The sequence below is a fragment of the Ursus arctos genome, unplaced genomic scaffold, assembly GCF_023065955.2.
Source record: "Ursus arctos isolate Adak ecotype North America unplaced genomic scaffold, UrsArc2.0 scaffold_34, whole genome shotgun sequence".
NCBI classification, from domain to species: domain Eukaryota; kingdom Metazoa; phylum Chordata; class Mammalia; order Carnivora; family Ursidae; genus Ursus; species Ursus arctos.
This window is the reverse complement of record NW_026623030.1, coordinates 826,537-839,329: the sequence shown is the minus strand read 5'-3', so window position 1 is coordinate 839,329 and position 12,793 is coordinate 826,537. Positions and strand designations below refer to the sequence as shown.

Here is a 12,793-nt window from a genome sequence, read left to right as displayed (position 1 = left end):
GCATTGTTTTGAAAATTTTACTCTTATAAAATGAGGGGCTTATTTTCTTTGCTCCAACTAGTTGTTGGAAATATATCTTACATTCTTGAGGGGGGGGCAGGGTGAGAGGGCAGGAATTGATCATAAACTCTTCAACTAGTACCGCTTCTATTGTGCCCTATGAGTTGACAAAATATTTGGGTTTTGTTTTTCCTATATCCACTTTCTCCCAAAACATTCACTGAATCATTTTAGTCCCCTTCCCTTGACTTTTGTCCCATATAAGTAACCAACATTTAGGTTTCCTGGTGAGCTAAAATATCTATTCATTTGATAGTTAAGTCAGATCGATACTATGTTGACTCAGGCTCAGCCAGGTGGCAGGTTCATGGCACTATTCTTCATCTGGGTCTTTTATTGTGCCAAGCACCAGGATACACCAGCATACAATAGTACTCAGCTTCTTCCTCGGGCTGGGACCCCAAGAAGCTGAGAGCAGCTTTGACCCCAGGAGGGAGCATGAGAACTGGGTGGGAGTCCATTAGTGTTTGTTGTGTTTGTCATAAATCGGTGTTGCGGGAGTTTGTCCAGACTTATGCTGGAATCAATGTGGATATTTACCATTAGTGACTATTCCAGTGCTGGGGTCACAGGTAAGAGTGACTGTGCCTCCTGGGGATGGCCAGAAGGGCTCTTAAGTCACCATAGCCTGAGGACTGGTCTCTGAAACTGAAAACAGACACAGGAATGAAGAACAGGAGCAGAGGGATCTGGACAATGAATGAGTAGAGGGAAGACAAGGAGAGTGACCCAGGCCATGATGCAGTCATCCCAAGGATCTACTGGCTTCTTAGATGATGCTGAGCTTTCTATTGGCTCTTTTATTCCCTTCTGAATACCCTGGGTGAAGGATATGTGTGTGGTACTTGTGCCTATCTTTCCCTTTGCTAGTCCCTCAACTGTGTCCTCAGCTCAAAAAGCAGTTCCCTTGCCAGGGAACAAGTTTACCTGATGAAGCAATCTTTTACGTGGGCCATTGAGTCCAGAACCCTTTCAATTTGGAGCTCTGAGTTTGTTTCAGACTGTGCTTGCTTCTGAGGGAATGCATAGTGCCATATGAAGGCTTCATGGGGGCTTCTTCAAGAGAATGTGAACAGTGAGGTGATGGGAAATAGGGAGAATGAAGGATCATCTGTTTATTCATTCAACTAACAAATATTGTTTTAATTCCTTTGATTTTTTTCCCCCCTACAACTTGTAGCTTGCCTTTCACCTTCTTCCTGTTATCTTTGGATGAGAGGAAGCTTTTACTTTTTTTTTTTTTTAAAGTAAGCTTTATATCCAACATGGGGCTTGAACTCATGACCCTGAGATCAAGAGTCGCATCTACCAACTGAGCCAGCCAGGTGCCCCACAAGGTTTACTTTTTATGAAGTCCAATTTATCATTTTTTCCCCTCATATCCTTGGTATCTTTGTGCCTTGCCCATGGCAAGCTTATAAAAATATTCTCTCTCTCTCTCTCTCTCTTTTTTTTCCCTCTAAATCTTTATTGTTTTTTCTTTCACATTTGGGTCCATAATCCGTATTGAATTAATTTTGTGTTTGATATGAGGTAGGGGGTCAAAGTTCCTTTTTTCCTTTTCTAATGCAAATATCCAGTTATTCTAGTAACATTTATTAAAAGCACTTTTTCCTTTGGCTTTCATTGGTAGCTTTGTTGAAAAATCAAGTAGTCACGCTTGTAACTTGTAACACTTCTAAATATGTTGGTTTATTTGTTTATTTCTCCAACTTTATTGAGGTATAATTGACAAATAAAATTATATGTATTTAAAGTGTACAGTGTGATGATTTGGTAATATGTATACATTGTGAAAAGATGTCCATGATTAAGTTCATTAATGCATCTATCACCTCACATAATTACCTTTTTTTGTGTACGTGGTAAGAACACTTTAAAAAAAATTTTTTTTTTTAGATTTTATTTATTTATTTGACAGAGAGACAGGGAACACAAGCAGGGGGGAGTGGAAGAGGAAGAAGCAGGTTCTGAATGGAGGAGCCTGACATGGGGCTCGATCCCAGGACTCTGGGATCACGCCCTGAGCCGAAGGCAGATGCTTAAGGACTGAGCCACCCAGGTGCCCCATGTGGTGAGAACACTTAAGATACATTGTCTTAGCAAATTTAAAGTATACAATACAGTATAAAGTGTTGGTTTATTTTTAAAACACCCATACCACACAGTCTTGATTACTATAACTTTGTAGAAAGTTTCAAGATTACTAGGGCTATTCTAGGTCCTTTAGATTTCCACGTAAGTTAAAAATCATTTAATCATTTCTGCCAACCCATTGCAATTTTGAGATTGGTTTGCATGTCTATTCCAACTTGGAGATATTTAATATCTTAAAAATATTGAGACAGTTTTTACTTCTTCCTTTCCAATTTTTATGTCTTTCTCACTTTTTTTTTTAACAAAATGAAATATCAGATTTAACTCAGGATTCACCTCAGTGAGGAACATTAGATGAGATTGGTCCCTTCCATAAAAATGTTTCACAGACTTTCGTTGGTAACATCTTAATGGCTTTTTAAGAACGAAGTTTCTAATAACATATATTTTACTTTTTATGTAATAAGTCATTAAAATATGACAGCACAAGTTGGCACTTTCTGGGAGAAGTTGCAAGTATTTCTGTTTGAACAGTAGACGTGTTAGGTCATCAGGCTTTGGCATGTACAAGCTCTGAAAATGAATACTATTTTCTACGTATCAATTAAAACTTCATGAACCATGAAGTTCAGGGAAACATAAAGGATCTAGAAAGCATGCTTGTCATGTTGTTCTTTGACATAGGGACTATCCCAGGGATTTTTCATGAGGTAAACACATTTCAGTGGTACTTTCATGTACTGTGAAAGCATAATTTTCATATTACTGAAAACATAGTTATTATATAAACAGTGAGCACATGCCTAATTTATGTATTCCGTTAATGAAGGAACAACCAGAATGCAAAGCTGATTCAATAAGGACATACAGAGTAACATACATACATACATACATTTATTTATTATTTTATTTTATTTATTTTCAGAGTTGTGTTTATATAGTCAGTGGGAAAATGTTGAAATAAGATAGCTAAAGTAGATCTGCTAAATTAAATACAAAGCTGGTTAGAAATCCTAAAACTATAACCCTTGGGATTATCTTTTGTATTTTACTTCTAATGTGTTTTCTATATGCTAATGTAAATGTACCAGTTATAAAATATCTGGGCCCTAATCAATCCTTAGACAAATAAAATTAAACAATTTTTTAAGGTCAGATGGGACCATTTAAAAAAATCTCTAGTGTGACATTCCAGAGTCATACAATTACCTTTTTGTTGCATTTCCAAATTTTGGATTATATTTTCTTGAAAAACAGAAATTAAAAAAACTTTCCATAAAAATTATTTTAAAATAATCATATAGTCACAGGAAGTTGCAAAAATAGTACATGGAGTCCCGAGTACCCTTCGTTCAGCTTCCCAAATTGGTGACATCTAACATACATGAAACAATATCAAAACCGGAACTTGAAGTTGGTATAGTACTGTTAACTAGACTACAGACCTTGTCTACTTTTCACCATATTTTACATGCATACATTTTTGTGTGTGTGGTATGTGTTTGTAAGTAGTTCTATACAATTTTATCTTAAGTTTACATTTGTGTAACCTTCACCACAGTCAAGATACAGAATTGTTCCAGCATGACAAAGGGATCACCTCATGCTACCCCTTTATATTTGCACACCTCTCCCATCTTTGTTCCCTGGCAACCCTAATGTGGTCTCTCCATCTCTGAAGTTTTGTCAAAAATCTTTTATCACGGAAGAAACACATGTTAATTGCTGACAGTGATGGAAATACACAAAGATTAGAAGAATGAAATAAACACTTGGAACCACTCATAGGCCCTGACTACTGTCATTTTTGATGAGGCCTTTTTAAGACTTGTATGTTAAGATATTTTGAGGATGGCACAAAAGAAATGTTTTTTTCCCAGGCCCAGGATTCACACACCTAGTCCTGGATTCTTTCTTCACCCTTATAGGCAGAGTTTCCTGCTAAAATAATTGATGGGCGTATCTTGAGGGGGAACCTTCCACTCAAGAATATATTCATGCCTGAGTTCAGTCATTGGATGAAAAGTCATCGGCTCCTGTACTGGAGACATTCTTCTAGGTACCAGGAAGAACATATCAGGGAGCAGAATGGTAACAGATCCTGTCATGAAAGGGTTTATAGTCTTGCAGCACAACCACTTCTGGACCATCTCTGAAATTAGAGGCTATGATTGTTTAGATTTTCCTGGGGTACGTCAGGATGATTACAGTCATGGAGGTGCTGATGTGATAGAGCCTTTGGAAACTAAAGGATTTAAGTATTCATTCCTCCATTCATTCAACTTCGTAAAATTTTTATTACAAACAGAAGATGACTTGAAAACAAATTCCACCCTCTTGAATTTAGAGTCTATTTGAGAAGAGACTGGGAAAAATACGTAGCTCAGAAAATACGTTATCATAACACATGAATAAGTGGGGTAAATCTGTCTGGAGAAGTCAAGGGACACTTTCCAGAGGAGGTAAAAATCTGAATGAAATTGGACCTTCAGAAAGACTAGCATGGAGACAGACATAATGGGGGTGCTGGACAGAGGAGTGGGGGTTGGTCAGATGGTGCATTCTGGATGAGAGATCATCCTACATAAAGTATTAGGGATAAGAAAGAAATGTGTTATCCAAATAATTCAAAGTAAGTTGACTTGGCTGGACTGAAGTGCGGGGCTGAGAATTTGGGTCACAGATGCTGGAAAGGTCTGAGAATATCTCAGTTAGGCTTTTGGACTTCATGTCTTAGATTGTGTATGTGACTTTTGAAGGGAGAGGTGTCAGGATCATACTTGTAGTTTAGGAAAACACTACATGAAATACAGGGGGTGGGTTTGGAAAGAAGGAAAGGAAAAGGAGAGTGAGGGAAGTTGAAAGAGACAAGTAGAAGAGAGCCCTCTCATGGGACTTAAAGTAAAAGATATTTTCAAGAAGGAAGATGTCAGTACATTTAACGGATAGTAAGGGGGAAAGTTAGATGAAAAGTAAAATGTACCATGAAGTTGTCGATTAGAAGCTCCTTCCTGGCATCATTAACCAGAGCACTTGAGGAGGTAACAGACAGGGAAGACCTTCTGCAGAGGTCTGAAAAGTGAATAGGTGTGTGTGTGTGTGTGTGTGTGTGTGTGTGTGTGTGTGTGTGTGTAGAATAGCAAAGCACAACCCCCACTCCTCCATGGAAAGACCTCAGAAGAGAGGAGCAAGCACCAATCCGTGGAAATGTTTCTTTTTTGTTTTGTTTTGTTTTAAAGGGAAGAGGGACTGGGTGGGGAATCGGGGCATAGAGACCTTGTTTACATCTAGAAAGCATCATCTTGGGGCAAAGGACTTAGAGGACCAGGCTTCTTTGCGAGAGCAAGAATTGGAAAATAGCTTTTGAGTTAAGCTCTTTTCTCTCCCCCCCCTCCTCCGCCTTGCTATCCTGGCTGGATTGCTGCTTGTACTTCACCACTGAGAGATAAGAAACAAAAAACCCAAAAACCCAGCTCAGGCCAAACGGATTTGCAGCCTAACAATGGGGCACCAGGGATCAGCAGCACAGCAGGCAGTGTTTCTGTATTTCTTCCTTCACTCATCCTCCTCTACGCCCTAAATTTACAAGGAAAAAAGACGAACAGATCGTAAAAAGCAATCTCAGGAGAGAAAGGGAGACAGGGCATGGGGTCTACAGTCACCCAAATGGGGCAAAACCAACAGAATAAGCCCTGGGCTCTGTTCCTGAGCAGATCACTCCTCCTTACTTAAATTGACAGAAGTAACACTTCAGTGCCTTCTCCTTACACCTTTCTAACCTAAATAGCTGATACCCCTGTAGAATGGTCACAAAAATGAAAAGACATATAGAAACATATACACTATAGAAAAAGAGGCATCAACTCAACATTTTAACGTGAGTTAGAACTAATGAGATAAAACATCAAGATTTTTTTTCAATTTTTTTTTTAAATTTTAAGTAGGCTCCACGCCCCACATGGGGCTTGAACTGAAGGCCCTGAGATAAGAGTTGCATCCTTTACGGACTGAGCCAGCTAGGTGCCCCTAGAACATCAAGATTTAGAATAAGTGTAATGTTCTTGAAGATAAAATAAGGAAAAATAATGGAAACAAAGGATTTGAGAGGATTTTCTGCACCAAAAGACTTAGAAGGGTCCTCCATGCCCTGCATAGCTTCCTCCCAACCTCTTCAAATTTTTGTACAATTATCATCTTAGTGTGGCCTATTGATCAGATTATTTAAAATTGTATCTTCATGTCATTCTTTATTCCCATTCTCTGCTTTATTTTTATCCACAGCACTTACCACTTTCTAACGTACTACACAATTTATCTTTCTGCCCTCTCTGAAAACATATTCTCCATGAGGTCATTGATCTGTGCCTAGAACGTGGCCTGACTCACAGCGGGTATTCATAAATACTTGTTGAACTAGATCAGCACGTGAAGAAGTGCAAGAGATGTAGGAATAAGGTATAAGGAATTAACTCATGGATTTATTGTCTAATAAAGTGAGGGCAGAAGGTAAAAAAGAAGGAAGATAGGCAGAGAGAGGAAGGGAAGAAGGAAGGGAGGGAAGAAAGGAAGAATAAAAGAACATATTCATACCAACCCGGACCTAAAATAATCAACAGTACCTGTGATGTGAGGATGCTGTGGGTTGGGCACTGGGAGTGGAACCAAAAAGAATTGAGAGTTTGCTAAAGCACTTAGTGTTTAGTTGTGGGTGAGCTGTCACTAGTGAGCCACAGACAACGGAAGGCTTTTTTGGAGTACTAGTATCTTCTTTCTCTTGTGGCTATTGGCAGACCTTGGTAGCTTCCCATATGGGCTTCTCCATGAGGTTGTGTTGGGCAGGGTGTCTTGCTTCCCACAGGACAAGTGACCCAAGAGAAAGCAAGAGAGAGCAGCCAAGACAGGCCACTAGCTTTTTATCAGTGTGAGCATCCCATCACTTCTGCATTCTACTTGTTAGAATCCAGTTTTATACAAATAGATTAAAGACAGGCTCAATGTATTGGCCCCTACGCTTTTTTCTTCTTCTTCAGTGCAGACTGTGGCCATTTCCCTGCCTGCACAAAATCAATTTTTTACACAACCAATTGCTTTAAATATAGACCAAATGAGCATGTATCTTGCCATGTGGAGCCTGTCTGCTTTGCATGCCCCATGAAACTGCACTCGACATCTGATAACCTTGATAAGAAAAATCCTTGCTCTATAAAAGACCCCAAACTGCTTTACAGCTGTCTGACCTGGAGGCTGTGCTGCTGAATGGCCTCCCCTAGACACATGAGCCTTTCTCTGATTCTCTTCCTACCTGGGAACCCTTTGCCTTCTTTTTCTGGGTGTTGGCCCTGTGCCACACTTTCTGGAAGGTTTATAGCTGTGAGGGATTTCCCTGTTCACCCGACCTTGCTAAGTGCCACCCAAACAAACCTCTCTGTGTGTTACTGTCCTCTTGTCACAGCACTTTTTTAAAAAATATTTTATTTATTTATTTGACAGAGAGAGAGACAGCGAGAGAGGGAACACAAGCAGGGGGAGTGGGAGAGGGAGAGGCAGGTTCCCTGCTGAGCAGGGAGACCGATGCAGGGCTCCATCCCAGGACCCTGGTATCACGACCTGAGCTGAAGGCAGACGCTTAACAGCTGACCACCCAGGCGCCCCTCTTGTCACAGCACTTTTTGCACTTTTCCTCCACCAACTTAAGATCCTTAGACTCACTAACCATGTTTCTTTGATGCTGAATAATTTGAGATTGTATTCAGAACTTTATGAATGTTATATTGCATTGATGTCAGATCCATTATAGTCCTCTAAGAAATTTTGATTTTTTAAAAGATTTTGTTTATTTATTTGTCCTATATATATAGAGAGAGAGCACAAGCAGGGGGAGAGGCAGTGTGAGGGAGAAGCAGGCTCCCCACTGAGCAGAGAGCCCAATGCGGGACTCCATCCCAGGACCCTGGGATCATGACCTGAGCCAAAGGCAGACACTTAACTGACTGAGCCACCCAGGTGTCCCAGTAATTCTGATTTTTTAGAACAGGCAAAATTTTGGTTGGGTTCACACTGAAGACCCTGTCTCTTGGATGGTAGGTAACTCAAATCTCAGTCAATCCTTTTGTCCTTATTTAGGCTTCTTGGGAAATACCTAACCACATGCCTTGTTCAGAAATGAGCTGGAGATTTAGGCAGAAATTATGCACAAATATCAGTTTCCCCCTCTGTGGCTCTCTTCTTTACAGCACTCCTCCCTTCCTTTCCAGTGGCTGTGGTTCCCCGAAGTCTGTCAATTGATTGCTTCTTCAACACAGACTGTGGGTTTACTTTAGGAGTTTTATCCATGCCAATTCATGCTAACTCCAGTCTAAAAGCCATAAAAATTGGGAACTCTGTTTTACCATACCCATTAAAAAATGTTAATTTCCATCCAGGACCTTCCTGCATTTTCTTCACTGTCTGGTATTCAGATACTTAGATTTGTTTGGTTGGTTGGTTTTGGTTTTTTTGAGATTTATTTATTCGAGAGAGGAGGGGGAAGGACAGAGGGAGAGGGAGTCTTAAGCAGACTCCGCAGCAAGTTCAGAGCCCGATGCTGGGCTCGATCTCGCAACGCCGAGATCATGACCTGAGCCGAAACCAAGAGTTGGATGCCTAACAGAATGCACCACCCAGGCGTCCCAAGATAATTGCTTTTTAACATTTTTTCCAGAAGGCGTAGTTGATATCTGCCTAAGGCTCTGTCCAGTAGGAGCTTATATAGATACAACAAAAGCAAAGCTAATGTATCTTTATTTTTTTAAAAAGATTTTATTTATTTATTTGACAGAGATAGAGACAGCCAGCGAGAGAGGGAACACAAGCAGAGGGAGTGGGAGAGGAAGAAGCAGGCTCCCAGCAGAGGAGCCTGATGTGGGGCTCGATCCCAGAACGCCAGGATCACGCCCTGAGCCGAAGGCAGACGCTTAACCGCTGTGCCACCCAGGCGCCCAAAGCTAATGTATCTTTAAAAAAAAAAAAAAAGCCTTCCAGAAGTCCTATAGAATAGTGAGATTGTTCTTCATTTGCTAGGACTTTGTTACGTGTCCACCAAGAGCTAGGGAGAGTGGGACATGCAGCCACAGTTCTGTGGGACAAAGAAGGTATGACTGAGCTCTTCTTACAAAGAGCTCCTTGAGTGTGTAAGTGCATCCCAAAGGCACCCTGTGTGCTCTGTAGGATACTCTGGGACCCTCTCAGAGCTTTCACTCAATAGCAAGTAACCAGCTCTTTCTCGCCATATGAAAAGTGACTTTTCAAATAAATCTCAGTGAATAGGAACGAAGGAAAGTGATGAGTCCCTTTGTCAGCCACACAAGGTGTTAGCCCAATGAGGATAGGGACCCTATCTATCTTGTCAATGCTGTATCTGGAGCCATGGACCTGAGCCTGGCACATAGTAGGTGTTCAATAAATTTAAATGTTCAGATGGGAGAGTGACAGGAGGTGAGTGAGGCAGGTCAGTGGACCAAGGAAGCAAGACAGAGCCCTAGACCCTCCCAGTGCGAGCTCCTAATGCCCAGTCTCCACGCACTGGGGCAGTGAGTAAGGTTAAGAACAAAAAGGTCCAAGCCGCAAGTGCAGATACCCCAGAATTCTGTTTCTCAAGTCACAGAGCTGGCAAACAGCCCCCAGTCTCTCTTATTTCCTCCCCAACCACTGGGGAGGGAGAGGATTCTGTAAATATATTCTGCTACCCCTGGTTGTGCTTCCTCACATGGGGCATGGAGTCAGCCATTCATCTTGAGGTGGAGCTGTTTGGAGGTGGGGAGGGCATGGTCCGTGACTCCCTAGTGACTCTGGGAGGACATAGCTGCTGGGCCCCTAAGCACAAACGGGCCCCTAAGCAGAGACAGGGCCACAGGAGTCTGGTTTCCCAGCTAAGAGTTCAACCATCAGACCCTCTTCCCAGGCTGCTCATATCCAAGTTTCTCTTCCTACTTGATTCCTCATAGATCAGCACCTAGGGCAGAGTGGTGAGTATTTGGGAAGATAAATTAACATGTTTGTGTGGTTCACTGTATTCACTGGGAAATGGGGGGGGGGGCAGGGAAGTAGAAGGAGAAGGTACTGGCTGAAGTGAACAAAAGAGAATAAGCACACCTAGGGCTCTTCAGAAGTAAGGGAATAGAGACACTAAAGGAGGAAGGAATGTCAATGTCCGCTTCCAAGTAGTAAAGATCTGGACAACGGCAGTTGCTTTCCTGCTATAAAGGCCTTGGCAATTAACTGCGGAGGGACAGGAGAGAAGGGCGGCAGGAAAGGGAGAGAGGGCCATGAACTTAGAAAGAGAAGTCTGAATCAGAGGTAGGGAAGAGTCTGCACTTCAAAACCAAGAGGGAGATTCAGCAGGAGCTCCAGAGTTCAGTTTTTTTAGTTTGTTTGTTTGCTTTTGTTTTTTGTTCTTGAAGAAAGAGGGGCCTCTGTTCTCTTGGCAGGATCCATGCAGGGAGGGCCAGGGTAGGGGGTGGGATAGCGCTTTTATAATGCAAACTCAGTTCTTTATGTCAGAGATTTCTCTTAGGTTCTTGTCTGCCAATGATTCTCTTTATTTATACTACTCATATAGATTTCCTATTATTAAAACATATATGTGGATTTGTGGGGCAGGAAGCTTTTAGAAATGTGGTCTCTGCCCTCCCTCCAGGCCCACTGAACCAGAATCCACATTTTACAGGATCCTCAGGTGAAGTTTGAGAGACACTGGTCTAATCCAGGCTCAAAGATAATGGCGTGGTCTTGGCTATGCATTGTCCCACATGTCTCAAACTATTCTGCTTCCAACAGACATGTGCAGTTACTAACTTCCTGTTTTCCTCTTTGGTGCATTGTATAGTCAGGAGTAATGACTTGAGGCTTCCCATTGACAATGGCAGGCGTCTCCCCCTGATCTCACAAAATCCACAGAAATGACCAGGAGTGTTTTATTAATAATAAGATTAATTATGTAACATCACTCCTTTATTTGGCTAGTAAAGATTTGGAATTACCTAAATCCTATAATATTGCATCAACACTCAAATCAAAATAATAATAAGCAGTCTTTCAAATCTTTATATGTATGTTTTAAAGATTTATTTATTTATTTTAGAGGGGGGAGGGGCAACGGGAGATGGAAGGAGAGAATCTCTAGCAGACTTCCTGCTGAGCGAGGAGCCTAACATGGGACTCCATCCCAGGACCCTGAGCTCATGACCTGAGCTGAAATCAAGAGTCAGATGCTCAATCTACTGACTGAGCCACCCAGGTGCCCCTGTATACTTTTTAATAAATGGGAAGTTACTACATTAATCTTATATGGCAGGAGCTGTATATAAAATGCAGAAATATGAGTGCAAGTTTTGATAACAATTGTGGAAACATTGAGAACAAAAATTAAAGAATACATTCAAATTCAGAAGTGTAGTTTACATTGATTGTAGTTATATTGGTATTAGTAAAGTTGTGGCATAAAGGACCTTTTTGGAAAACTTGGTAATTTTTAATATTTTTGATTTTATACATGAATGCTGCATTAAATGTAACCCAATTACATAAATGCTAGTATATACAGAGTGTTTCTTCTCTTTGCACCTAGCCAGGAAAGTACATCATGCAGGATGCTCCTTTTAGGAAGAAATGTGTTTGATCTCAGCCCTTAGATCTGACCCAGCTGTTACTATTCCTTTTGGGTTATGAAATAATTGGGTTTTGCTTTTCCTGAATCAGTTCCTTCTAAATCATTCATGTATTTCTTCTGCTTTAGGGCTAAGGTAGTTAGAAGAGTCAATCCAGACCCTTCCCTTCACCTTCAATACATGGTCCACATTTAGGCTGCTTGAGGGTTGGTGTGTCTGATCATGTGATCTCTTTATCACAAGGGCTGGGGCATGTTTTTGTCCTGGTTTCTCGTCTGAACCTACCACTGTGCCTAACACCATCATGTACCAGCCAGCAGTGGTACTCGGCCTCGTCCTCAGGCTGGGCCCCTGTGAGGGTCAGGGCAGCTTTGCCCCCAAGGAGGGAGCCTGAGAATCGGGCAGGGGTCCAGGAGAGTTTGCTGTTTGTGTTGAAAATCAATGTCCTGGGGGATTGGCCAGGCTTCTGCTGGAACCAGTATGGATAGTGAGCATTGGTGACTGTTCCAGTGCTGGAGGCACAGGTGAGAGTGACTGTCCCTCCTGGGGACACAGTCAGGGAGGGCTCCTGAGTCACCACAGCCTCAGAACTGGTTCCTGAAATGAAAAGAGACCCATGTTAGGAATGAAGAATTAAGGCAGAGGAATCCCTCCAAAGGCTGGCCTCTGAAATCTCCACGAACCTGGGCAGTGGGTGAGGAGGGGGAGGAGGAGGAGAGGAGTCCAGGCCATGATTTAGACTTTGGAAGGACCCCTTGCCCCAGAGCTGAGGCTAGACTCTCTGATGGCTCTTTATCTCCTACTGAGCTTCTGTGGGCAGGGGGTGTGTTTGAATGCTGCGTTATGCAAATCTGAGCCCTCTACCACCCTGTCCACTGCATAGGTCCTCAACCCTGACAGTAGCTACAGTGACGGGGTGGGGTGGGGTGGAGGGGGCAGGGGGCAGGCCAGGGGTGGCTGTGTGCCGTGGATTTACTCCTTGGGAGGTAACA

General features: G+C 42.0%; 1 gene segment (V, D, J or C); it reads right to left on the bottom strand.

The window, feature by feature from the left end:
• Positions 1 to 12,021: 12,021 nt before the first annotated feature.
• Positions 12,022 to 12,561, bottom strand: LOC125283008 (immunoglobulin lambda variable 7-46-like). The segment is given in 2 exon segments: positions 12,022 to 12,398; positions 12,485 to 12,561. Coding segments are annotated over 2 exon segments (426 nt in total).
• Between the last annotated feature and the right edge of the window lie 232 nt (positions 12,562 to 12,793).